General features: G+C 36.2%; 2 protein-coding genes across 5 annotated transcripts in view; one reads left to right on the plus strand and one right to left on the minus strand.

Annotated features, from left to right (window-relative positions):
* The window catches only part of cpne4a (copine IVa), a 118668-nt gene extending 94588 nt beyond the window's left edge, over positions 1-24080 (minus strand). Inside the window, exons 1-2 of one of the 4 annotated variants that reach the window (XM_087287737.1) lie at positions 23772-24080; positions 22917-23019 (exon numbers count right to left, since the gene is read on the minus strand). The gene's annotated coding sequence lies outside the window, so the exon portion shown is untranslated. Of the gene's footprint in view, positions 1-21835; positions 21968-22916; positions 23181-23518; positions 23675-23771 lie in introns of those variants that run through there. The other 3 variants (XM_087287738.1, XM_087287736.1, XM_087287735.1) reach the window with 3 other exon arrangements.
* si:dkey-11p23.7 overlaps positions 22016-24856 on the plus strand; it is a 60573-nt gene continuing 57732 nt past the window's right edge. The window contains exons 1-2 of the mRNA XM_087284849.1: positions 22016-22067; positions 24348-24504. Coding sequence (XP_087140975.1) covers positions 24487-24504 — 18 coding nt within the window. The 5' untranslated portion in view covers positions 22016-22067; positions 24348-24486. The remainder of the gene's footprint in view (positions 22068-24347; positions 24505-24856) is intronic.

The following is a 24856-nucleotide window of genomic DNA, read 5'->3' on the forward strand; positions in this document are numbered from 1 at the left end:
CCCGTTTGTCCACTCAAAAACAGAATCCTAAAAATTAAGTGAACGAGTTTCGTAACAGGGTGAGAATGCGGTGAAATCCGAAAACGCGGTAGAAAAAAAAATCAGGGCTTTTCTTTTTTTTTGGACGGCTTTTGTAAACTGTTGCTTGGGTTATCACAGCTTTGCAAGGTTTGGATATCCGCTATGTTAATGTACAAAATAAACCTGATTCTATGTCCACAAACCGGGATTGAAGCGTCTTCTTTTATAATTGTATTGACATGTGGCTGTAGTGATGAATTACGTAGTGATTTTACCGTCTTTATTACAAACACGCACTGTTTAAAAAATGTTTTAAACTTGTTGTCATGAGAGTAAACTCTTCATTTGTTTCACAGGTTACTTTTTATTAAACAGACAAGCATGAACAACGCACTTCCTCTGAACTCTGTCATTGACTTTCCGGGTTAACCCCTTTGACCCCCACGGGGTGGGGTTGCACCAAACAGGTACAATATGATTGGTTAACATAATAAACTGGTTTCCCACACTTGTAAAACTCATTCTTGATCACATTTGATGAAAATTAAGGATCACAGCGAGCTGAATAGATAATTTAATCTAAGGTGCTTTGCGCATGTCGTGACTTGTTGTCATGATCATACATGTTACCACAGACAATGCATAGCTGTCAATCGATTTGGTGGGTGGGGAAACTGCACACCAACATCACGTTGGCCTCGGCCACAAGATTGGAGGGATTTGGATCCTATTTTTATTGTCAGGAAATGTTAAAAAAGAGAGACTTATTGTGTTTATATCACTCTAATATGACTGTGGACACAATATAACTACACACAGTTCTGCCCAAACAGCTTCCAAAGGATGATTTTTATCATAGGTGGCCTTTAATAGTTTATCAGCTTTATTATTTTTTGTAATCCGTAGGCCAATGTACTAAAATTCACAACCATAAATGTGTTTATACAATATGATTAGATATGGTTTCATATATGCATAATATTAAGATACATATTTATATAAATTTCATATCATACTTTTGCCAATATAAAAATTTAATATTAGGGCTACGCAATATATAGTTTCATCATCGATATCGCAATGTGTGCATCTGCAATAGTCACATCGTAAAGATGTGCAAAGTTGACTTAAGTGTACTTAATATCTGTTTTTATAAATAATTTATAAGATTTATTCTTAAAATTCTTACTTAAAATTGTTGTCTTTGTTTTTAGTCTAATTATCTACATTTCAAAGTAAAAATCTAATTATTTAAATTACCCCACTGGCAAATAATTTTGCTTGTTGTTGGAAATACTCTTAATTTGACCTTTTTTATCTGAATTTTAAAACAATTATATTTTTATTTGTTGTAAAATATTTATTGCAGGAAAATAAAATACTGCAGTTTCAGATTTTGTCAATATCGTGCAGCCCTACTTAATAATATCAACTTATATTAATATTAATAGTATTAACTTACAGTTTTTCTCAGTCGCTTTGGTGCATTTCTCACAACACTATTTACATTTGCACAACAGTTAATGCATTTCTCAAAACAAATCTGACTTTTTTGCGTTGAAAAAATGTCCAGAGTAAACTGTCATAATGAAAACAAAGACAAAGCTATTTGACTATCTTGTTCATAAACAATGGTGTCAGGACTTTTCATCTTAATGATACTGACACTTTGAATGACATGAATACTTGCTTCCATTTTGAGCAAGTGACACACTTTTGCAGGTTATCAACTAGGTTTTGCAATTTGCACTAATTGTTTTGAGAAATGCATTAACTGTTGTGCAAATGTAAATAGTGTTGGGAGAAATGCACCAAAGCGACTGAGAAAAACTTTTAATAAATAAAAGTTTTTTTTATAAAGTTTAATAAAGTAGTTTCAATATTGAATTTGATTTCAGTGTTGATTTTATTCTATGTATAAGTATTTAAACTTATAAATGAATCCTCAAAAAATATGTCAAATGTCAACTTTAGGTCAAACTTAACTTGAGTAATTTAGGTCATTTAAAATGTCTTGTATTTCCATCTAAAAATTATAAAACTATTTCATAGTAAAACATACTGGTTCAAGTCCCAGCTGGGCCAGTTGGCATTTCTGTGTGGAGTTTGCATGTTCGCGTCCGGTTTCCCCCACAGTCCAAAGACATGTGGTACAGGTGAATTGGGTAGGCTAAATTGTCCGTAGTGTATGAGTGTGTGTGTGTGTGCGTGCGTGTGTGTGTGTGTGTGTGTGTGTGTGTGTGTGTGTGTGTGTGTGTGTGTGTGTGTGTGTGTGTGTGTGTGTGAATAAGTGTGTGGATGTTTACAAGAGATGGGTTGCGGCTGTAAGGGCATCCGCTGTGTAAAAATGTGCTGGATGAGTTGGCAGTTCATTCCGCTGTGGCGACCCCGGATTAATAAAGGGACTAAGCCGACAAGAAAATGAATAAAAAAGAAATGAATATTTTTATTTAGTAGCGTGTGTTACAGTACATATGTTTAGTAATTAGTATTTAAATGATTTCAATGAAAAATGCTATTTGATTGTACTTTATATTCATCCAGGAAAAAATAATTATGATTTTTCACATATATATAAACACCACGGTTTCCAACATTAAATTCATCATTTATTCATTTATTTATTTTAGTCGTCTCAGTAGAATAAACGCCTTATTCTAGCATATGTTTTATGCAATGGATGGCCTTCCAGCCGCAACCCAGTGCTGGGAAACAACCATACATTCTCATTCGCTCTCACAGACACAGACACACACACACACACACACACATAGTCTATACACTATGGCCAAATTTGATTACCCAATTCACTTGCACATCATGTCTTTGGACTGTGGGGGAAACCGGAGGACTCAGAGGAAACCCACGCGAATACAGCAGAACATGCAAACTCCTCACAGAAATGCCAACTGGCCCAGCTGTGAGGCGACAGTGCTAACCACAGAGCCACTGTGCCACCCCAAAAATTATATTGCTAACATATAAACTGTATGTTTCAGTGTCCTTCTAAACTTTACTAGACTAAAAGTTAACAAAGCATAGAGGCATATCTAAAATAAATAAATCAATAAAACATGACAGGACCTCTTAGGAGGCAGTAACCTCATCATAAGCCCCTGAGGACCTGCTCCATGACTGACTGCCTCATTTATGACTGAACTCTTGACTATACAAAAAAAAAGCACTGCACCATTCAATCAAACTCCATTAAAATCTAATGGTGGCAGTTATTGGTTCCCTAAGGCTATAAAGACAACATTAAATAAGACTGGGCACATTTGTTTTCTTAATAAATACCTCTGACTGTATTGTGCATGATTCATCAGTGTGAGAAAAACTAGTTTTCATAGTCTTTAAATGAAATGTAGAACGTCAGTGGCCAAACTATGATATATATTGAGTTCTGGAGCTCATGCGGCTGAAGTGAGTTTCAATCTATTTTTTCAACTCGCCCATCTTCATTCCATCTATCTGCTACACTATGAATACAAATCACATATAAGGACAAAAAAAATACAATAACTTTCTTTGACTCTGCAAAGGGTGTGCAGGTGTAAGCGGAATATCATAACAAATATAGGTCATGTTTTACATTTCAAAAATGTGATTTTGTATATAGAAAATTATTAGTTGTTTTCTCCATAAGAGGAAAATTAAATATTTACTTTCAAATTATTATTATTATCTTCAGGTGTACAGTTACTTCTGGCCCTTCATTATCCTCAATAGTTATTTTCACACAGTAAAATAAAGTATTCTTGCTTCTTTTTGGTCCCACTTTAAATTGTCGCTTATACCTTTAAACTTACACAGTAACTAGATATGTAAGTAGTATGTCTCTACAGTGCATGTACAAACACTGGTATGTAGCCTTTACTTGTGTTAGACTGGTGTAACTACACACATGTAACAACACACTGAATATTATGTGTAAGTTCAAATGTGTAGCAGGACATTAACAACACAATCTTTGATAAACTACTTTAATGTGAATTACTGATGTGATTCTACAATTTACCTTAAAACAACATATAAACAAAAGGCATTTGTGTATTTCTATATACACTATATACACTATATATATATATATATATATATATATATATATATATATATATATATATATATATATATATATATATGTGTGTGTGTGTGTGTGTGTGTGTGTGTGTGTGTGTGTGTGTGTGTGTGTGTGTGTGTGTGTGTGTGTGTGTGTGTTTGCTGTTTTTAAACAGTTGCACAAAGGCTTAGGTTTCAGGCAAGTGCACACATAGGGCTCAACCTGCACTTTTTAGTCTTGGATAGACTGTGCCCTTCCAAAATAATCAGAAGTGCCCCTCCCCCCCAAAACTTTTCCAGACCTGGAAAAAGCCATGTCAAAATTCCAAGACGTTTTCAGGTTTTCCAAGACCGTTAGAACCCTGCAACGTACACTGTAAAAATGCTGCATTCATGTTGTCCCAACACAAATTGATTCATTCATTTTTCTTCAGCTCAATCGCTTATTTATCAGGGGTCACCACAGCGGAATAAACCGACATCTATTCCAGCATATGTTTTACGCAGTGAATGACCTTCCAACTGCAACACAGTACTGGGTAACACCCATACAAACTTTCTCATTCACACATGCTTTCATACACTACACCCAATTTTGTTTACTCAATTTACCAATGTCATGGGACTTGTGGGGGAAACCCACGAGAACACAGGGAGAACATGCAAACTCCACACAGAAATGCCAACTGACCCAGCCAAGGCTCGAACCAGTGACCTTCTTGCTGTGAGGCGACAGCAGCGATACCCACTCCACCACCGCGCTAATCTAGCAAATATTCATTCATTCATTTTCTTGTCGGCTTAGTCCCTTTATTAATCCGGGGTGAACGGAATTAACTTATCTAGCAAGTTTTTACGCAATGGATGCCCTTCCAGCCGCAACCCATCTCTGGGCAACATTCACACACACACTACGGACAATTTAGCCTACCCAATTCACCTGTACCACATGTCTTTGGACTGTGGGGGAAACCAGAGCACCTGGAGGAAACCCACGCGAACGCAGGGAGAACATGCAATCTCCACACAGAAACGCCAACTGAGCCAAGGCTCTAACCAGCGACCTTCTTGCTGTGAGACGACAGCACGACCTACTGCACCACTGCTTCGCCCTCTAGCAAATATTAATCAAAGTAAAAGAAACCGACACCAAATATAAAAACAGACATTTACATGCTATAACGCCAACACTAATGATTAAATCGCTGAGGAAAATCCAAAAGATAAAGTTAGATGTAAGAATTGGAGCTCTGAAAAGGACATGACGGTTTTAAATGACTTGAAAATGGTTGCGGGTGCAGTATATGAATCACAAGTGTCAACATTTTACAGTTTGAATTCATATCTCGGTTCTGTTGATATGTGATCCAAATCTTCATAGCTTGAAACAAAATGGACTGGTTTGTGCTGCGTTTCTATGGAGATCCCAGTGTAGTTGCCATTGCGGCCCATTATTTATTTTTTGGCCACCAGGTCTCCACACAGGTCGCCTTACTGAAAACCATCAAAATACCTTTAGATTGTCAGGGGAAACTGGATGACCTAGAGAAAACCCACGCGAACACATGGAGAACATGCAAATTATACACAGTAAAGCCACCTGCGCCAGCTGGGACTCGAACCAGAGGCTTTCTTGCTGTGAGGCAACAGTGCTAACCACTGAGCCTCCATGCCGCCCCAGACCCAGGTCTCCCTTGTGGCAGAGGAGAATTCTAGGCCAATACTAGTTAAAAATCTTCCTAGACAACTAAGAAAGCCCTGCACAGTCTCAAAAGGTTGCAGAAGGATTCTGGGAGTATACAGGCAGCGCTGAACTAAAAACTCTCTCTGTATTCACTGAAGTGTCAGTCTCAGGAGAGTGGAGCTGACGGGACGTGGGTAAGCAGCACTCCTGTGACAGACCGGTACATACGCTCTCTTCACTGCTGCTGAGAGTCAATGAGGATTTGAGGAACTCCCTGCGACAACAGCTATAATCACGGAGCCGATGCTGTCCACCGATCTGACAATGTTAGTCTAATAGGCCTCCTGCTTTCTGCAACATTTCTATACAGCATCCTGGCGGGTAAAGCAAAGGCAGCCAAAATGTTTCATGCATCATGGATTTTTTTTTTTTTTTTGGTGGGTGAAAGAAGGATGAGAAACATGGTGGATTTTTGAACACTGCTTGTTGGAATCCACATAGAAATGACTCAATTTTCTGCCACACAACCCATCTGGCTTTCATTCGCTTTGGCAGAAATATATGGGGCTGTGATCACTACAATTATGGCTCTGATGCCGTACTGGGCCACAAAAAAATCACCAACAGACAAAGCCTCAGCGCTAGATATTCAGGTGTTTGTAAGAACAAGAATTAATGACTTCATTGAAAAGTCCTCATGTTGAGTCTTTGTTAAAGCATTATATGCACCAAACCATCCAGATAGCTGGCAAACACAACATGACCAACTTTAATTGGAAGCAAAGAAGTATATGAAAATCTGACCAAAGACAGAGGTTTAATAGTGTGTACTTAGGGAAAAAGTTTGCCCAAATATGAAAATTACCTTGTAATATGAAAAACACCTAACTGTATTCACTCGCATGGCATTCTTTGTGTATACAAGGCTGCATATGCAATATGCGATATTGTTGTTGAGGGACCCAATAATGATATTTCTTATGATATAACTAACTTTAAAAGAATGCGATTTCATCAATAATTAAAAAAAAATCATTCCTTTAATTAATGATCATACTAAAATAAACAGACAATAGATATTTTTATTTAAAATAAAATAAAAACATTTAGACTTGAAAATACCATGAATTTCAGATTCACAATACAATGATATCAGGGGTTATCAGCTGATAGATATGGGCCAGCAGCGCCTACTAGTAGGCTCAGAAGGCTGTTATAATCCATCCACATGAGTAATCAGCTATACTAATAGAGATGATGTCAGATCCGGGTCTGTTTTTACACTACTGTGACGGTTGGGTTTAGGGTTGGGGAAGGGGTAGACGTTAATAAAATACAATTAATGAGAAATTAAATGAATAATATAAATAATTCTCGATAACTTCCGGCCGCAGCCTGTAACGTTACTGAAATAAACGGAGCAACAGTAAATTACCCTCACATACAGTACATCCAGAAAGCATTGATAGCGCTTCACTTTTTCCACATTTTATTATGTTACAGCCTTATTCCAAAATGGATTAAATTCATTTACTTTTTTTAAAATTCTACATAATGACAATGTGAAAACAGATTTTTTTAAATTGTTGAAAATTTATAAAAAATAAAAAAAAACACATGTACATAAGTATTCACAGCCTTTGCTCAACACTTTGTTGATGCACCTTTGGCAGCAAATACAGCCTGAAGTCTTTTTGAATATGATGCCACTCACTTGGTACACCTGTCTTTGGGAATTTTTGCCCATTCCTCTTTGCAGTACCTCTCAAGCTCTATCAGGTTGGATGGGAAGTGGCGGTGTAACATAAAGAAATGTGGAAAAGGTGAGATGCTATGAATACTTCCCGGATGCACTGCACATGCAGGGCTCATGTTTAATGTAACTATAGCAACAACATATAAAAAAAGGGTGCATGCTCTTAAAGGGGTCATACACCTTCTTACTCGTTACAAGCCGTATGTGATCTAAAGCTGATTAACCATGTGGATGGATGATAACAGCCTTCTGGGCCTACCAGTAGGCGCAGAAGGCCCCTACTGGCCAATACAAATCTATCAGCTGATAACCACTGATAACGCTCATTCAATCGAGTGATAAAATTTTAATCTGCTGTCATTTTCTTCTCTTGTCCTCTGCCGGGCATTAGTATTTATTTTCAGCTCTAGGTTCACCTAACAGCACCTACTGAAAAGAGGTGGGGATGAAGATAGTATAAGGCCCCATCTGATTGGTCAGATTTGGATTAACAACCTATACATGCAGCGCACAAATGCTTGGCACATAAAATTCATTTAATGTATTGCACTTCTCTACAATATGGATGATCCATATACTACACTGTTAGACCTTACCAGGCTTTTTTACAGTAGAACACTGGCAACACTGTTGCCAGCTACTCACTGTAAAAGTTTGGTTACAGTAAGTAACTGGCAACAGTGTTGCCAGTTAATTACTGAAACTGAACCATTACAGTGAGTGACTGGCAACAGTGTTGCCAGTTGTTTACTGTAACCGAACCATTGCAGTGAGTAGCTGGCAACAGTGTTGCCAGTTAATTACTGTAATAGAGCAGTAGTGGTAACTAACTGGAAACTGTGTACAGTTAATTACTGTACTGTAGTGTTACAACTCACAGCATTAAACTGCATACACAATAGTATGTCAAGGTGTTACTAAAATTAATTAGTATTCTTACCTGTTATTAATTCTTTAAATTAATTAAGTTGTAAATTCTGACAAATTTATTTTATTGTTTTGGCAGCAAACAAATATAAAACAGAAAATGTATAACAAAATTAAGAAATCAGCAGATATAAATATCATCTTGCATATTACTGAGAGCCCCAGGTCTGCACAGCAAGGCTGCAGTCAAACTAACGTTTAAGCATGCAAAATTCTGTCATATGGCTCTGCGAAAAGGAGTGGGATTAAACTAAATATTTAGAGATTGAAAAAGCAAGCAACTGGTCCGTAATTTTTGTTCAGAGAGGTCATGGTTTGATCTTTGATTAGTCTCAAGCAATCCCATGATGTGATTTCGCATTTCAGAGTTCTCCAAGCTTGAACTCTTCAATGCTGCAAACTGTAAAATTTTTCGCATGAGGAGTTTGCATTCCAGGTCTGCAGCATTCACATGCGTATGAATGGAAGTTTATAGAGAGAAAAGTGCAGTGTGACCGGGACTTTAAGCTGTAACTCTAATTAAACACACCTGATAAAATTAATTAAGGCTTGTTAGAAATCTACAGGTAATGTTGAAACAGGGTGGGAACTAAACTCTGCTGCCCTGCAGTTCTCCAGTAACTTGAAGTTTGACCCCCATGGTATACAGCAGGGGTGCTTAATCCTGTTCCTGGAGAGCTACGTTCCTGCAGATTTCAGTTGCTACCCATATCAAACACACCTGCCTGTAATTATAACGTGGTGTTCAAGTCCTAATTAATTGGTTTAGGTGTGTTTGATATGGATAGCAACTGAAATCTGCAGGAAGGTAGACTATGGAAGGCTAACAATGTAGCTTTCAAGTACACAGTTCAAGATAACAACAATGTAGCTTTCAAGTACACAGTTCAAGATAACAACAATATAACTTAAAACACAGCCTTATTTTATAAACCCTCAAAAACATTTGAACACATTTTACTTACTCATTTTAGATTCTTATTTAAAGCCTAAAACATATCAGACTCAACATCTGAATTGATAGACAGAGAATAGAGCACACTCAGCAGTAAACAAATCAAACACCTGGCTCTCTTAAAGGGCCAGCATTTTCTGAAAACTCTTTCTAACACCTTTGTGTTTAGAAAAGTTTTTTTTTTTTTTTTTTTTAAATAACACATTTTTACTAGTTATTTAGCAAAATACTAATATTCAGTTGAAAGTGCAATTTAAAATCTTAACTATAGGTCAAACTAGGCAATTAAATTAGATTAATTATAGAAAAAGTAAACAAAGTTATAAAAATTATTGTGACAATTTCTTTGCTCCGTGTGAATATTTTTGCCTTTAAATGCATTTCGTCCATATCTTACACTTACCCTTTAATAAGCTCTGTGGCATTGGTTGACTCTTGATACTCAATGTTAAAAACATAAAAGGAACCAAAGAAAACACAGAGATAAAATAAATATAAAATAGCAACATAAAGCATCAGAGTAGATAGGGCAGTAATGGTTGAACAGTAATTTACCATTTATTATCACAGTAAATATCTGTAATGGTACATAGAGTAAATTACTGTAATTTATTCTTTGCACTACAGAATTTCATACAAATCCTGCTCCTTTTACAGTAAAATACTGTTTCTTTTCATTACAGCTTAACACTGGCTATTTTACAGTTATTTACTTCATAATCTACAGTAAGGGTTAACAGTGTATGATCAAACTAACAATAATGTTTTGATTTATTGGGCAGCCCTAATTTCTTTTATCAGATGAACAGTCGCAGTGTTGTACTTCAAGTATTCTTTGACTCTTCCATACTGTATAATGGTGTTGGATAGTGGCTCATTTTTTAAAGCCTCCAAAAGCACATAAATCTGTAAGAAAACTAACCAAAACTAACCATACCCAACCAGGGGGTTCAAGTATGTCTCATGAAGTGGATTAATGTGTGTTTTTTTTACAAAAATATTTCAATTTTTTTTTTAATTTTGAACTTAAATCGCTGACGTTTTGTGGCTGCCAAATGTGTGTTCTTGACAATTCCTGGCTGATTTCTGGGTAAACCTTTGATGCATGGCAAAAGAGGCATCCATATCTGAAGCTTTGGGAATACATGGGAACCACTTAACAACCAGTTTGTTTAGCACAGACCTGTACCTGTCATACCTGTATACATAGTTTATACTCTTACTCTTTTATGAATGCATCATATGTCGAGGTCAGTCAGGCAAATTTTGCAAATTTGTATTTGGCAGTTGCTAAAAGTCATTGATTTAAGTTTTTAACTTTTAAATTAGAAATATTTCCTTCATTAATTTGCCTTCGGCTTAGTCTCTATAGTCACCCATACACACTCATTCTCACACACACTTCTAAACTATGGCCAATTTAGTTTATTCAATTCACCTATACTGCATGTCTCTGCATTGTGAGGGAACACCCGAAGGAAACATGGGGAGAAATGCCAACTGGCCCAGTCGGGACTTGAACCAGCAACCTTTTTGCTGTGAGGCGACAGTGCTAACCATTGAACCACTGTGCCACCATTAGAAATATTTTTGTTAAAAAAAAAAACACTGATTGATCCATTTCAAAAGACATGTGTTAAACCCCTGGCAGCGTACAACTTAGTTTTACAAGGAATTTATGGACCTGGAAGATTGAAAAAGGGCCACTACCCAACACCATTGAACAACAGGAAATAGCCAAGATAGAATTTAAAACTACTCTGACTGTGTTCATCCTCAAAAAGACAAATACACCAAGGTTGAGTACATTATGAGATAATTTTCACTTTTGGGTGAGCTACTCCTTTAAAGGGAAAGCCCTACAATCACATGAAACATTTTGAATTACAATTAAATAAAAAAGAAATATGGCATATTGCATATTGCATCATTTTTACATATACGTGCCCTCATAACCTTTAATCAAAACAAATTTCACTCCCTTTTGTATTATCAGAGAGAGAGGGGGAGGTTATGAGGGCACATATATGTAAAAAATGATGCAATATTTTCCATAGTTTCAAATAATGATAACGATAATATGTTTATGCGGTCAACCAATAGCAAATGTGGGGAAAAAGGGAATTCATTTTTTTTTAAATTTGTCTCTTTATTTTTTATTTTTTTTTAAATGTTTCGACAAAACAGATTAATCAATCTTTTTCTTTTATATAATACCATATATTAACCAACTATACTTCCTTCTTTCTAATTTTGTTTCATACTTCTTAGTAGTAACTGCTGACAAGAGGGAAATTGCAGAAAAAGAATACATATAGTGCGGGGGGAGCCTTGCTCCAGACTTCTGTCTAATAAGAAGTCTAGACATGGCCAAAATTCCTCAATCGGCCCTTACGATCATGGCCTCCCAATCATCCCCATCCACTGAATTGGCTCTATCTCTCCACTCCTCCAATAGCTGGTGTGTGGTGAGCACACTGGTGCCGTTGTCCTGTGGCTGCCGTCGCATCATCCAAGTGGATGCTGCACACTGGTTGTGTGGAGAGACCCCCCCTCATGATTGTAAAGCGCTTTGGGTGTACACAATAATTGCGCCATATAAATACACATTACATTACATAGACATGTCACAAGGAGCATGATGCTTGTAGAAGTTGTGAAATATATTCAAGATGCACTTAACTGTTCAGTTCTGATATGCAGAGAAGGTTTACAGAAAGAGGAAATATGTTTGGGTGCAACAGCCAAAGGACTGCAGAATGACTGATTAGTGACGTTACAACAAAAATCCACCTGTTGTCTATACAGGCTGGAGTCAGGGAAATGTAAGATATTTCCCCTAGAATGTAATTCTTGTATTGCATTTGGGTAATGTAACCCAGAGCTCTGTCCTTGAATTATTCCTTTGTATCTAATAAATTACTAATATTTTTGATAATGAAGAAAACTCTCTCCCGACCTTTTTTATTGAACACACATGGAATTGGCTAGTTATCCCAACACAAACAGCAATGATTCAACAACCCAATAAAGTTCTGTCCTACACAATTTCCTCATTCGAGGACCAGCTTCACTCAGATATACATTCACAATACAGATCAGAGAAGAAAAAATGGTTATTATGTCTGTTTTGTGATGCCTTTAAACAAATTCCATATTTACACCATTCCACCCTAATATTGTTCTAAACTTGTAATCTCCACTTTCCCCAATGAAAAACACACAACAATTTGTGCAAAAAGTTCAAACTTAAGGAATTTGGCACAAGTATTGACAAGTTATTAGGTGTTTCTACATCCCTTTATAAGAGGGGTGTCAAAATAAATTGTTTCTTCAGTGCACAGCGATGCAGACGTGGACAGTTCGGTATCGGTTCAGTAATAATCATAACCGGTTATTATGTACTGACGTCATTCGATATCGAATTGAACCAAATCAATGACATGATAATTGTAATTGAACCGAACCGTGAGACTAGAGTAGGTTCACAGCTCTACTTTATGAGCTTGACTGGCTGAGTTCACTCTTATTTTATCACCATGAGTGTTAAGAAACTTTAAAACTGTCCTTTTATGTGTTTGTACGAGCATAACTGAGTAAAGAAAGACTTGAATTTTAATTTGCTTTATGGGATTTAGCAGATGCTCTTGTGCAGTGCGAGTTAAAACAGAGCTTTGGTTTTCATATGTAAACCTGCCCAGATAAACAGATGGCAAGCATGCACTTCCGAACGGTTATCTGCTGCTAGCCGTACTAGATATATCCCTTAACAAGTATTTAACAAGCAAGTACCTGGCAGCAACACATTCCGTGGGCTTGTCATACAATAGAAAAATCAAGCAGCATGTAAACAAATAAACACAGTGTATTAAAGGGCTAGCTTGGCAACAGTAATTCAGCAAATGATGAGTTGATTTGGATTACGCTGACAGGTAACTTCAACCCCATGACTCTTACTGTCATGTTATTATGAGCTTCTTGAGATGAGGTCACAGTTATGGTTACATCGGCAGAAATACTTCAGTCAAATCATAAACGGGTCTAAACAAAAGGCAGATTGCCTTCTCTCAAACCCTCCTATACAGAGCATCTCCACAGAGAAGCTGTCAGAATGGATGTAAACCATAACCTCAAGATAGTTTGCAAAAATGTCTTCCCTTTCCAACTGAATGTATGAAAACCATAATATTATCAGCACACAAAACTCTCTGATGGCATTGCTATTCAGTATCTCATGTGCAGAGCCTTCTTTATTTTCGCTTAAAGGGTTGCTTAAAGGGTGCTTATTCACCTAATAATAATTAAAATCTTCTCATTTACACAGCCTGAGGTCATCCAAAATGTAGGTGATTTTTTTTCTTCTTCAGAGAAGCACTAAGTGAAGTTTATGCATAAACAAATTTCGAGAGGATCACATGCTTATGATTGTTTTCAGCTGTTCCAGCATCAGCTCATGATCGATTATCCAATCAGATGATTCCTAAATCACTATAAATAACCAGAGTTTTCTCATCTCAATATCTTTGCCTCTCCTCAGTCATCCATATCTGTCACTTAGCTACAAATAAGCCGGGGGGAGCCATCGAGATCTACCTGAGCTTAAACTCCCTTCTCGCCCTGCCAACGGAAAGGAGTCCAAGTGTGAACTCTTAAAAGAAGGTTTTTAGCTGAAACTGTATGTACTTAAAAACTCCCCAGAAAATTAGAAATCTCTGTTTAAAATTCATTTATCTTTGCTCTTTTGCATGTTACATTTTCAACAGTTAAAAGTTGACAGAACAGAGATCAAGGTCCCATATTCAAAATCAAGACCCAAGTCTATTCTTCATTTAATTCTTTTTAATGTATGTCAGTGCTGTAAATGGGCCAGAAAGTTTAACTTGGTGTTATAAAATCAATCTGCTGCATCTGACGCTATTACTGTGTCTTTAACATAATGTAATTACCCCAGGGGTTGCAATCCAATTAAACTAGTAACTAAAAGGTATTATAATAACTGTATAGTAACCATATAGTATACAGTAACTATAAATGACTCAAATTTACTCAAATTTTACTCAAAAATGAGCCAAGACAAGATATTGAATTCATTCTATAAACATTTATTCATTAATTAATTAATTCATTCATTAATTTATTTTCTTGTCGGCTTAGTTTCTTTACTAATCTGGGGTCGCCACAGCGGAATGAACCGCCAACTTATCAAGCAAGTTTTTACGCAGCGGATGCCCTTCCAGCCGCAACTCATCTCTGACATTATCTCGCACCCATACTGACAATTTAGCCTACCCAATTCACCTGTACCACATGTCTTTGGACTGTGGGGGAAATCGGAGCACTCGGGGGAAACCCACAGGAAGGCAGGGAGAACATGCAAACTCCACACAGAAACGCCAACTGAGCCGAGGTTCGAACCAGCGTCCCAGCGACCTTCTTGCTGTGAGGCGACAGCACTACCTACTGCGCCACTGCCTCGCCCATTCTATAAACTGTACTTTGTGTAATTTAGTGTGCCGTAGAATCCCTGTTTACATATACTTAGCTATAAGTGTTAATGACATCAGAAGATTACATTGAAGGGGGCCTACTTTGCCCTGTTTTGAAAGATGTAAGATAAGCTCTGGTGAAGTTTTAGCTCGAGAAAACCCATAAATAATTTTTATTAATAAGTGTTTTAAACTGCCCCTTTTACTTTTATCCAAACGCTGTCATTTTGGGGATTGTCCATTTAAATTCAAATGAGATTGTGCTCTTTTCAAAAGAGGGAGGAGCTACAAACATATTCGTCAGCATAGTGACAGATTCACTACAGGACTAAAGTTATTGCTGTGATAAACGAAGTGTCTCAGAAGTAGATGTTGATCCTAAAATTATATTTAAATAGCCTCTTAGTTGCTGACATTACAGTGTGAAAACTCTAATGGCAGATGGCTTCTTCTCACTCAGGGCTGTTTATGCTGATGAGGGACTAATGAATGGAGCTTTTCCCCCTATGATGACACGTACAAAGGGAGAATGTGAATCAAAGTGGTTCTGCAGACTGTTTTAATGAAGTGTGATTATAACATGATTAATTTATACCATTAGAAGCTGGTTGTATTCACAGACTGTTGCCCCACACTTGTGTTCAAACCTCTTTTAAAAGTGATTTTTGCATAATAGGTCCCCTTGAAGTGCATGCACCAGCATACGACATGACAGCTGTTGTAGTACAATACTCCATGAAACGGATTCAGGAATGTGAATTAAAGTTATTCAGCCTGTTGAATTTATCAAGATTGAGGAGATCTGTGTTTCACTCTTTAAATTATGTGGGCTCTTTTCTTCCACAGTCAGTTTCCCTGTGCTGTGAGTAATGGGTTTAGAAACAGCGCAAAACATTCAGTTTGAACCCTTTCTAATGATCTCAGTGTTAAAAAATCAGCTGTGTTGATAAATGAAGCGGTATGTGTGAGGTGAAGCCCGCTCTGTTTGTTTCCAGCAGGAACAGGCTCTTGGTGCTTAATCATTTTTGCCGAGGCAGAGGCCACGAGCATCTCCAGAGCCTGGTGACTTTGATTATTCTTACATTAGAGTCAGAAAATATGGCAAATTAGAGTTTACAGGATTTTGTCAAGAAGCAATAAAAATAATACATGCAAATCCTGCCATGTTTGCCAGATGGATAAAACAAGACTATGTGTACTACAAAAATGTGCCTTTAAAAATCTGTAATGATACAAAATAAATGCACAAACCCAACCATATATTGACATACCTTTCAATACTTTGTTTTTTAGGTAACACTTTTATAATAAGATAGTATGCGTTAATGTATTTACTAACATAAACAAAAAATTATACATTTATTACAATATGTATTCATCTTTGCTAATGTTAATTAAGAGAAATAAGCTGTTCATTGTTCCTTCTTATTAGTTCATAGAACATTAACTAAAGGTAGAAAGCAGTTGTGTAAAGTAACAAATTACAAATACTCAAGTTACTGTAATTGAGTAGTTTTTCTCAGGAATTGTAATTTACTAAGTAGTTTTAAAAATGTGTGCTTTTACTTTCCCTGGAGTTCATTTTAAGAGCTCTATTGGTCCTTCTACTCCACCACTTTTCTACAACTTGCAGTCACTACTAGGCATGGGCAGGTAAAAGTTTCTGATGGTATGACAACCTTGGATAAAAATAAACAGTATGACTGTATTGTGCTTACTGCTCTAAAATATATTATTTTTAAATGTCTGGGTAAAAAAACTAAAACTTTTCCCCTTTGAAAACAGTATATTTTATTTTTTGAAAAATTTATACTATTTTAGAGCGACAATTATGTCAGGTATGCTGTCTTCATTTGTTTAAAAAAAAAAACTAATTTCTTTACAATTTAAAAAGGCATCATTTAATATTTTTTTTCTGCTGAAGATACTGTTGTCCTAAAAAAATGTAAATATAAAATTTAAAATTGTTAAGCTCTAACAACTTGATGGAAACACATTCACATTTTTTCTTTTCTTTTTTTTTTTTTTTTTTTTTGCAAGCTTTAAAAAGATTTGCTTCATATTAGGATGGAAACCTGACTAAATGATTCAATGATTCATTAGACTATACTCGCGTTTGTCTTGAAGAAACTCAGATTGGTTCAAACAAGTGAATCAGCTGTTTTAAACAAATATTGAATAAATCATTCAAAGAATATTTCATTTAAACAGAAGTCTTGACATCTTGACAGTTTAACTGTCATATTTATCACAAACACACTAAGCTAAATTCATTCATCCATTCATCTTAGTCCCCTATTTATCAGGAGTCGTCACAGCGGAATGAACCCTCAACTATTTCGGCATATGTTTTCCAGCCACAACCCATTACTGGAAAACCCCCATACACTCTCGCATTCACAGCTCGCTCTCATACACTTTGGCCAATTCTGTTTACCCAATTTACCTATAGCACATGTGTTTGGACTGTTGCGGAACCCAGACCACACGAAGGAAACCTACGCAAACATGGTGAGAACATGCAAACCTCACAGAGAAATGCCAACTGGCCAAGCTGGGAGTCAAACCAGCGAATTCTTGCTGTAAGGAAACAATGCTAACCACTGAACCAATCTTATGAATTTGTACTTTACTGCTGGGTTGTCATATCCCAACATTATGGACAAACCCAATGGTAAGGTAAATATCATTATTTATTTGTCATTTAAAATATTAACCCAACATAAGATGAGTCTATATTTAATCCAACATTGAGTTATGACCCAGCATTTTCTAGCGAAACAATAATAAATGTTTGTTGAAAGGCAAATCGATTGCCAAAGAATGATTTTTCAAAGAATCATGTAATTCCGAGGAGTACTAATACAGAAAATGAACTAATCTTCTAAATCAGCGGTTCCCAAACTGGTATGTGTGCACCCCTAGTGGTGCGCAGTTTGACCACCAGGGTGTGTGAGAGAATGTTTTTAATAGTGGAAAATTTCATCTTTTTTTATTTTTATGCATTTATCTTGGGTTAACTTCACGTCATATTATTGAAAGAAAACAAATTCACTGAGAGAGAAAAAAAATCACATTACAAATTGTAATTTACAACCTATGCATACTCACTCATCTCGCGTTTTTACGTCTGCGTCACAGTAGCCCCACCCCTTCACAATAGGCGCTTATTGATAGCACATTCGTAATTTTTTTGCTTACTATATTTATCAAAATGGACAACTGGTTAAAAACTTGCACTATAAAGAAGTCAAGTGACAATAGGGATGAACGATCCACATCGGTCACTTCTATGGAGATGTGCAGTGCCCTTAAATATATATACTCGGAGAATGACAAACAAGCTAAAGAGGCTCAGGCAAGAACAGAGAAATCCAGCAGAGATGTACTGATGAAGAGAATTAGGCCTACGCTACAGAGTGAGAAAATGTCAAGTAAGAAACGCAAATATAGCGACAGTTACATTGGTTTCAGGGTTTGGATTGGAAATGCAGAAAATCCAAATCCACAATGTGTAGTCTGGGGTGAGGTTTTAGCTAATGGCAGTCTTAAGCCCTCATATATGGTCCAGTCCTAACTAACAAGACACAGCCACTTACAAGACATGCCTGCAAGTTTTTTTCAAGAAAAATTGGAGGAACTGTAATTGAAGAAAAAGGGAGGCCCAAAGAAGCAGTAGCTTCCATCTGAAAACTAGCACCATCGGTTTCCTGGGTAAACTGCAGCATCCACCAAGTAGTTCTAGCGATGAAAAACATGCCTGATGAACTTTTATCTGTACTTAATGACGCTGTGAAAATTGTCAACTTCATAAAAGCTTGTCCATTAAATTCACGTATTTTATTATTTTTATTTTAATCATGTATACAGAAAATATTTAGTTTTGTAGTTAAAAATGTGGAGTTTAATCAGAGAAAGGCGTGCTAGAAAGGTTTGGCAACCACTGTTTTAAGTTATACATGAAAATGTTACAGAGCACAAACTTTTAAACATGTGACGAAAGAACTTATTTTTACTTCAGTAATATTTGATTAGGCTTTAAGCGTTCTCTTGTCTCCTAATGACCTGCTGTCAACACATTATTGTTAAGTACCAAGCATTCAGCATCATTTCACTTAACACTAAAAACAAACACAATCAGGAGTGCCATGTCAGATGCAACCTGTGAAACCCATTACCGTGTTACGCCTTTCTCTCGACGTGATAACCACATTTTTTCTCTCCCATCTCAGCAGGTAATTTCCTCCTAGTTTCCAGTGTGCCTAATTTGACAAACACCAATAATGGCTCTCAACAGAGAATGAGTGATGCAGTCGACTGGAATCTCACCACAGTCTTGCATCCTGCCATCTCAGCTCATTTAGCCCTATTTCCAGTCATTTACAACAAACCAATTATTCACTCGCACGTCGTCATCTCATCAGCCTGCTCGATTTCATGAGGATGAGAACAAGACCACAGGCAGCAATTGAAAACGAATCAGCTCATTATTCTTTAGGAAGTTGGCTAATTAGTTGGGACAGAACACAATCTATAAATGGAGGAGCAGTAAAAGCTTGTGACACACAAGGCACCCGTGGAACTGTAAGTAATGATCTAATAATGAAGGAATACTGTATAGGTCAGTCCAGAACTCAAATGCTGTTTAAGAGATCGAACAATACTCTTTACAAATATATGAGATAATGGATTGTTAAGACAGTAATGGTACAAATAAAAACGGAATCTACAAAAACACTAAGTAAAGCACTACAACTAAGACTCACTCTTATCAACACCAGTGTGTGACAATACACTAAAAGGGATCAAGCTAAACCTGCTGGTTATCTTCACTAAAATGTATCATTTAAAATCTGGAGTTATTAAAAGCTTTATTGCATGTTTTACCTGTTAGAAAATAACTTGATCACCCATTTTTATTACTAAAACATTAATAATTTCATATTTTAAATTAGCCCTATTCTGGTTTTGTATATTTTAAGGTCTAATATATTTATGTGGTGGCAAAGATTTATCTTTAGCAGCCATTACTATCACTTAATCAGAATAATACATCGATTTATGCCAACAAAACACAGAAAAGAAGGGGTTAAGGAGATAGAAACAGCTCTTTAAAGAGTTCATTCAAAAATTAAAATAACATCATCATTTCCTCACCCTTCCTTCACACTTACGACTTTCTTTTGTTTAACTCAAAAACAGATTACACCAGCATGGACCACACCACACTTTAAGCTAGAACTTATTGTAGGGATGAAAAGAGGTGGTAAGGGAACAGTGGGATAAAGGGGAACGGAAGTAAAGAGGATAAATAGTGAACAGGTAGGTAGGTTGATCGGGAGTCCTACGATGACGGCCAAAGACTACAGTCTCTTTAATATTTTGGTCAAGCGATTAGGACTCCCAGATTCAACCTAGGAGGGAAGAGAGGGTTATAAGGATTGTTAATGGAAAGCACGGAAATAGAAAGAGGGATGGTGGGTTCGAGAGAATGAGAAGAACAGTGCTAGAAAGCTGGTCTGCCCTAATTCAGTTTTAGGAAGTAGTTGATTGGTTAAGGAGGCAAAGTAAGGAATGGTCCCTCTGCCAAACATTTATTAATAAGTTAACTCCGTATTTTGAAAAAATTTGGGAAACTGTAATCATTGACCCTAAAATTTGTTCTTAATGCAAGTAAATAATTACCAGTTTTCAGCTTTCTTCAAAATATCTTCTTTTTTGGAAACTCATAAAGGTGTGGAAGCACTTGAGGGTTAGTCAGTTTTGAGTGAATTTCATTTTTGGGCTAACTGTCCCTTTAAGATAGTAATGGCAGGTTACCGTACTTTAAGGTGTGATATCTTGATTTGGTGGTCAAGAAACTAATTATTATCAGTGCTAAACACAGATTTATGGCTTACTTTTTGGTGTGAAAACTTTTTTCAGCATTCTTGTATAAATAAAATATATAAATAAAATTTGTAAAAATTAAAAATTTTATTTTGTTGTCACTTTTTGCATCAATTTAATGCATTCTTGTTGAATAAAAGTATTAGAAAAAACACTGCCAACAAACATTTGAATAATGATGCAAATTGGCTATTTTAAAAAATAATATGTGTAATTTTATAGTGAAATTTAAACATTCCATCATGACGTCACATTATTATTTTTAATTGGTACAGTAAAATATCATAATTAAAAATAGTTACCGAAATGCTTGTAATATGGTCACTGTATTTTTACAGTAAAGTCCTGCCAGATCAATATTTTCCATCAATGTTAATTAATAATATTGTTCTAATGATAAATTAATGAACATACATGTATATTAAAAATAATTCATCATCTCTCTACAGATATGTGACAGCATATTAACCTCTGGATGGTCTTGATCACGCACATAACCTGCTTTAATCGTTCACCCTCATCTGGACACTGAAAGAATCGCGTCTTTATAAATAAAGGCTCAGCCATGAAATTGTAGGTAACAATTTACAAATAAAATTGTCACAGCCTACAGTATCTATAAATATATACGTACTGCAATTTTAAAGCATTTTCCGGTTGGTATTTTATGTTCAAGTCAGGTGTGCACTTTAACAGATTTAAGGATGTATGTGCTGATAAAGTTGAATGAATGTGTTTTTCTCCTGTTAATCTTATAGCATATCTAGTCTTCAAGAATAATTAATACAAAGTTCAATGAAATAATAGTCATGCAAGCCAGTGTCTGACAGCTCCGATTACAACACAAACATACAACTTCACAAACAGATAATATAATAGTGCAACAACTGAAGCCGACAAGTGATTATCATCAATTTCTCTACAGCAGCAAGTTAATTACAAAAACGCCATCCTCTTTTACTTTAATGTGATTAAGGCGCAAATAAAAGCGCGCGCCGGTACGAAACACCTGCGCTCGGGAGCGCGACTGCAGTGACAGATGAGAGAGAGGTGCTCACCTTTAACGAACATGAAAATTAAATCCAGGCAAATTGTTGCTTCGCTGCTTGTCATCAGACACAGAGCACTGGGCAGAAATATGCTCCATACAGAGAGTCGAGCTCCATCCTCAACCCGCTGTGCAGATGAGTGAAAGTAAAGTACAGCGCGTTCATGTGGCGCGCGGGTCCCTCCCCTTCACGCGCTTCACTCTTTCGGCGGGTACGCGGACTTTGAGGGGAGGAACTACAGGTAAAGCAACTCGTTAGTTACTAATTAAATAATGTGCAATGCATGTACACACAAAATAGCGTTTTGTAATGTATTGTACGCTTTAAGTGTTTCAATTACGCACCATGATATTAAATATCCTTGCTAAAATTATAAATTTAAACAAACGATGGTTGTCGGTCGGTGTTCAGATCCAACTGGCTGGATTTCCAGGTTGATTGGTTAACTTAGTTAAAAACGAATAAACTAGATCACCGAATCAGACTAAAAGTTGGTTTTATACCCAAACTAGCATGTAAACAATCGTGCATCCTATAAAGCTTTTAAGATAACTCGCCATAATGTTACCATCCAAAATGGTGTGATCTTTGTGCTAGTCAAGTTTTAGATAAACATTAGAGGTGGTCAATCAGTAAGTAGGTCTTACTATAGATTGTGAACCATACTAACTTATAGTAAAGTACTTGAAATAATATTTTGTGGTAATTATAAAACTGCTATGGTAATAGCCTACAACTAACTTATAGTAACCAACTGTGCTAGCATTTCTGCAACTAGTATTATTACTGTATAGTACACAGTAAACCAGAGTTTACTGTAAAGTTAGTGAAAACTAAGTGTATTTTGTTCACTGTTACGTTAGTCAATAATACTGTACGTTAACTTAGCCTATGCTAATTTAGTAATACACATACACTTTACTATAGCAGCCGGTTAAAACACTAGGCTAAATGTACATTACTATAACTGCCTATTTTTTTCGTTCATAAATTATGGGTCCTGCTGTAAAATATGTACTTTATAGGAAATATATAACATAAAATGTCGTTCAAAACTGCCAATAAACCAAAACAATAACGGATGTCTTACCTGAGGTAAACGTGATTTTCAACGGCGTGTTCAGACATTTGTTGACGGTAACTTTGCAAGCAGCGACATCTTGTGTTAGCTTTGGGGGAAATGGTTCAGCTTCCTAAAGACAAATGAGCATTACATAAATATCAATAAACGTTCATATTAGGGTTGTACGAGAACATCTGACATCGCGATATATATATATTTTTCTTTTTGATTAGCTAGCCTATATTTTAGAGTAAAAAAATCATAAATTTAGATTAACCGTGAATCATGTATAAAAATAATGAACAAATTGCAAGAATAGTTAAAACGGAGTAGAGAAAAAAAGTTAAATAAATAGTTATGGTATAATAGTCTTTGTCTTTTCCAGAGAGTCAAACAGTATTCAGGTACAGAAATTGAATAATGAAATGTAAAAACGCTGTATAGTATAGTCATTGTATCAAATAATTTACTACATGTGTTCTTCATTAAAGTAACACACGTTATAGTGCCCGAATGCTTCACACCCACCTGATATGCCTTTAAGTCACATGCAAATGATTAATTTTTGCAATGACTTCAAAAAAATCTCATGTATCCTCAATTGTTGATCAAATATAATCTTAACTTACCATTGCATATCCTGCGATGTGACTACTGAGAATACGGACATTGCAATATTAATGCTAAAATGATATATTGTGCAGCCCTAGTTCATTTATTTGTATATTAATCTACAGAAGAAACTAACTCTTCCAATATTTTAATATAGAAGTCTTTAGTCATGTGACTGACCCAAATAACCACACTGAGTAGATTGAATATTATAGAATTCACAGGTTTTTTTTTTTACTTTGAAGAGAAAGTTGCATTAAGTATACTTACTATATAATTTACTCACTATCAAACCATTGAAGATGTAAATGATTATATTTTTCTTTAACAGATCATTTAAAAAGATTTTAAAATGAAATTGAGGTCCTTGAAATTTCATAAATTGGAAGTCAGTGGCTGTTGGCATTTTAAAGGTGAAAACAACATAGAGGCTAAATAAAACTCATGCTCGTAGTAGCTAACAATGCATCCTGGAATGTTTGCCATAGGTAAAAACGATAGATAATGCTGTAAATAGACTAAAGGTAATAACAGAATGCTTCGTGAACAGACTGATTTGCATAAGACCTCTGCATCAATTAGTTCAGCATTGCTATATAGGCATTTCATAACTTGGCATTTCATTAAAAAACAAAAATCTTCTTTAATATAATAATGCATTTTATTTAAAGGCGCCTTTCTTGACACTTAAGATCCTCGTACAAGACAAGAACAGTCAGTTCAAATAAAAACACAATAGAAAAGTCAATAGAATACAATTTTAAAAAGTGCAGTTGAGTTAAAGAGAGTAGGCTGTTCTAAACAGATGTGTTTAAATTTAGATTTAAATTGTTAAATTGTGTTTAGATTACGGAGATAACGAGGAAGCAAATTCCAAAGCTGAGGAGCTGAGTGGCTGAAGGCTCTGCTCCCAATGGTGACAAAGCGGACATAGGGAACAGTGAGGTTAATTGAAGAAAAGGAGTGTCTGAGAAGGTGTGGCGATATGAACAAGACTATTAAGGTATGGAGAATTGTGGATGGCTTTAAAAGTGAGAAGTATTGTATAATTAATTCTGAAAGATGGGAAGCCGGGCTTCATGGTGCCGCAGTGGCTCGATCACCTCACAGCAAGGTCTCTGGTTCGAGCCTCAGCTGAGTCAGTTGGCCTTTCTGTGTAGAGTTTGCATGTTCTCCCTGTGTTTGCATGGGTTTCCTCCGGGTGCTCCGGTTTCCCCCACAGTCCAAAGACATGTGGTATACTGTAGGTAAATTGGATAAATTTAATGGTCCGCAGTGTATGTGTGTGAATGGGTGTGTATGGATGTTTCCCAGTGATGGGTTGCAGCTGGAAGGGCATCCGCTGCGTAATTTGC

The sequence above is a fragment of the Danio rerio genome, chromosome 16 (assembly GCF_052040795.2).
Source record: "Danio rerio strain M-AB ecotype USA chromosome 16, GRCz13ab, whole genome shotgun sequence".
NCBI lineage: Eukaryota > Metazoa > Chordata > Actinopteri > Cypriniformes > Danionidae > Danio > Danio rerio.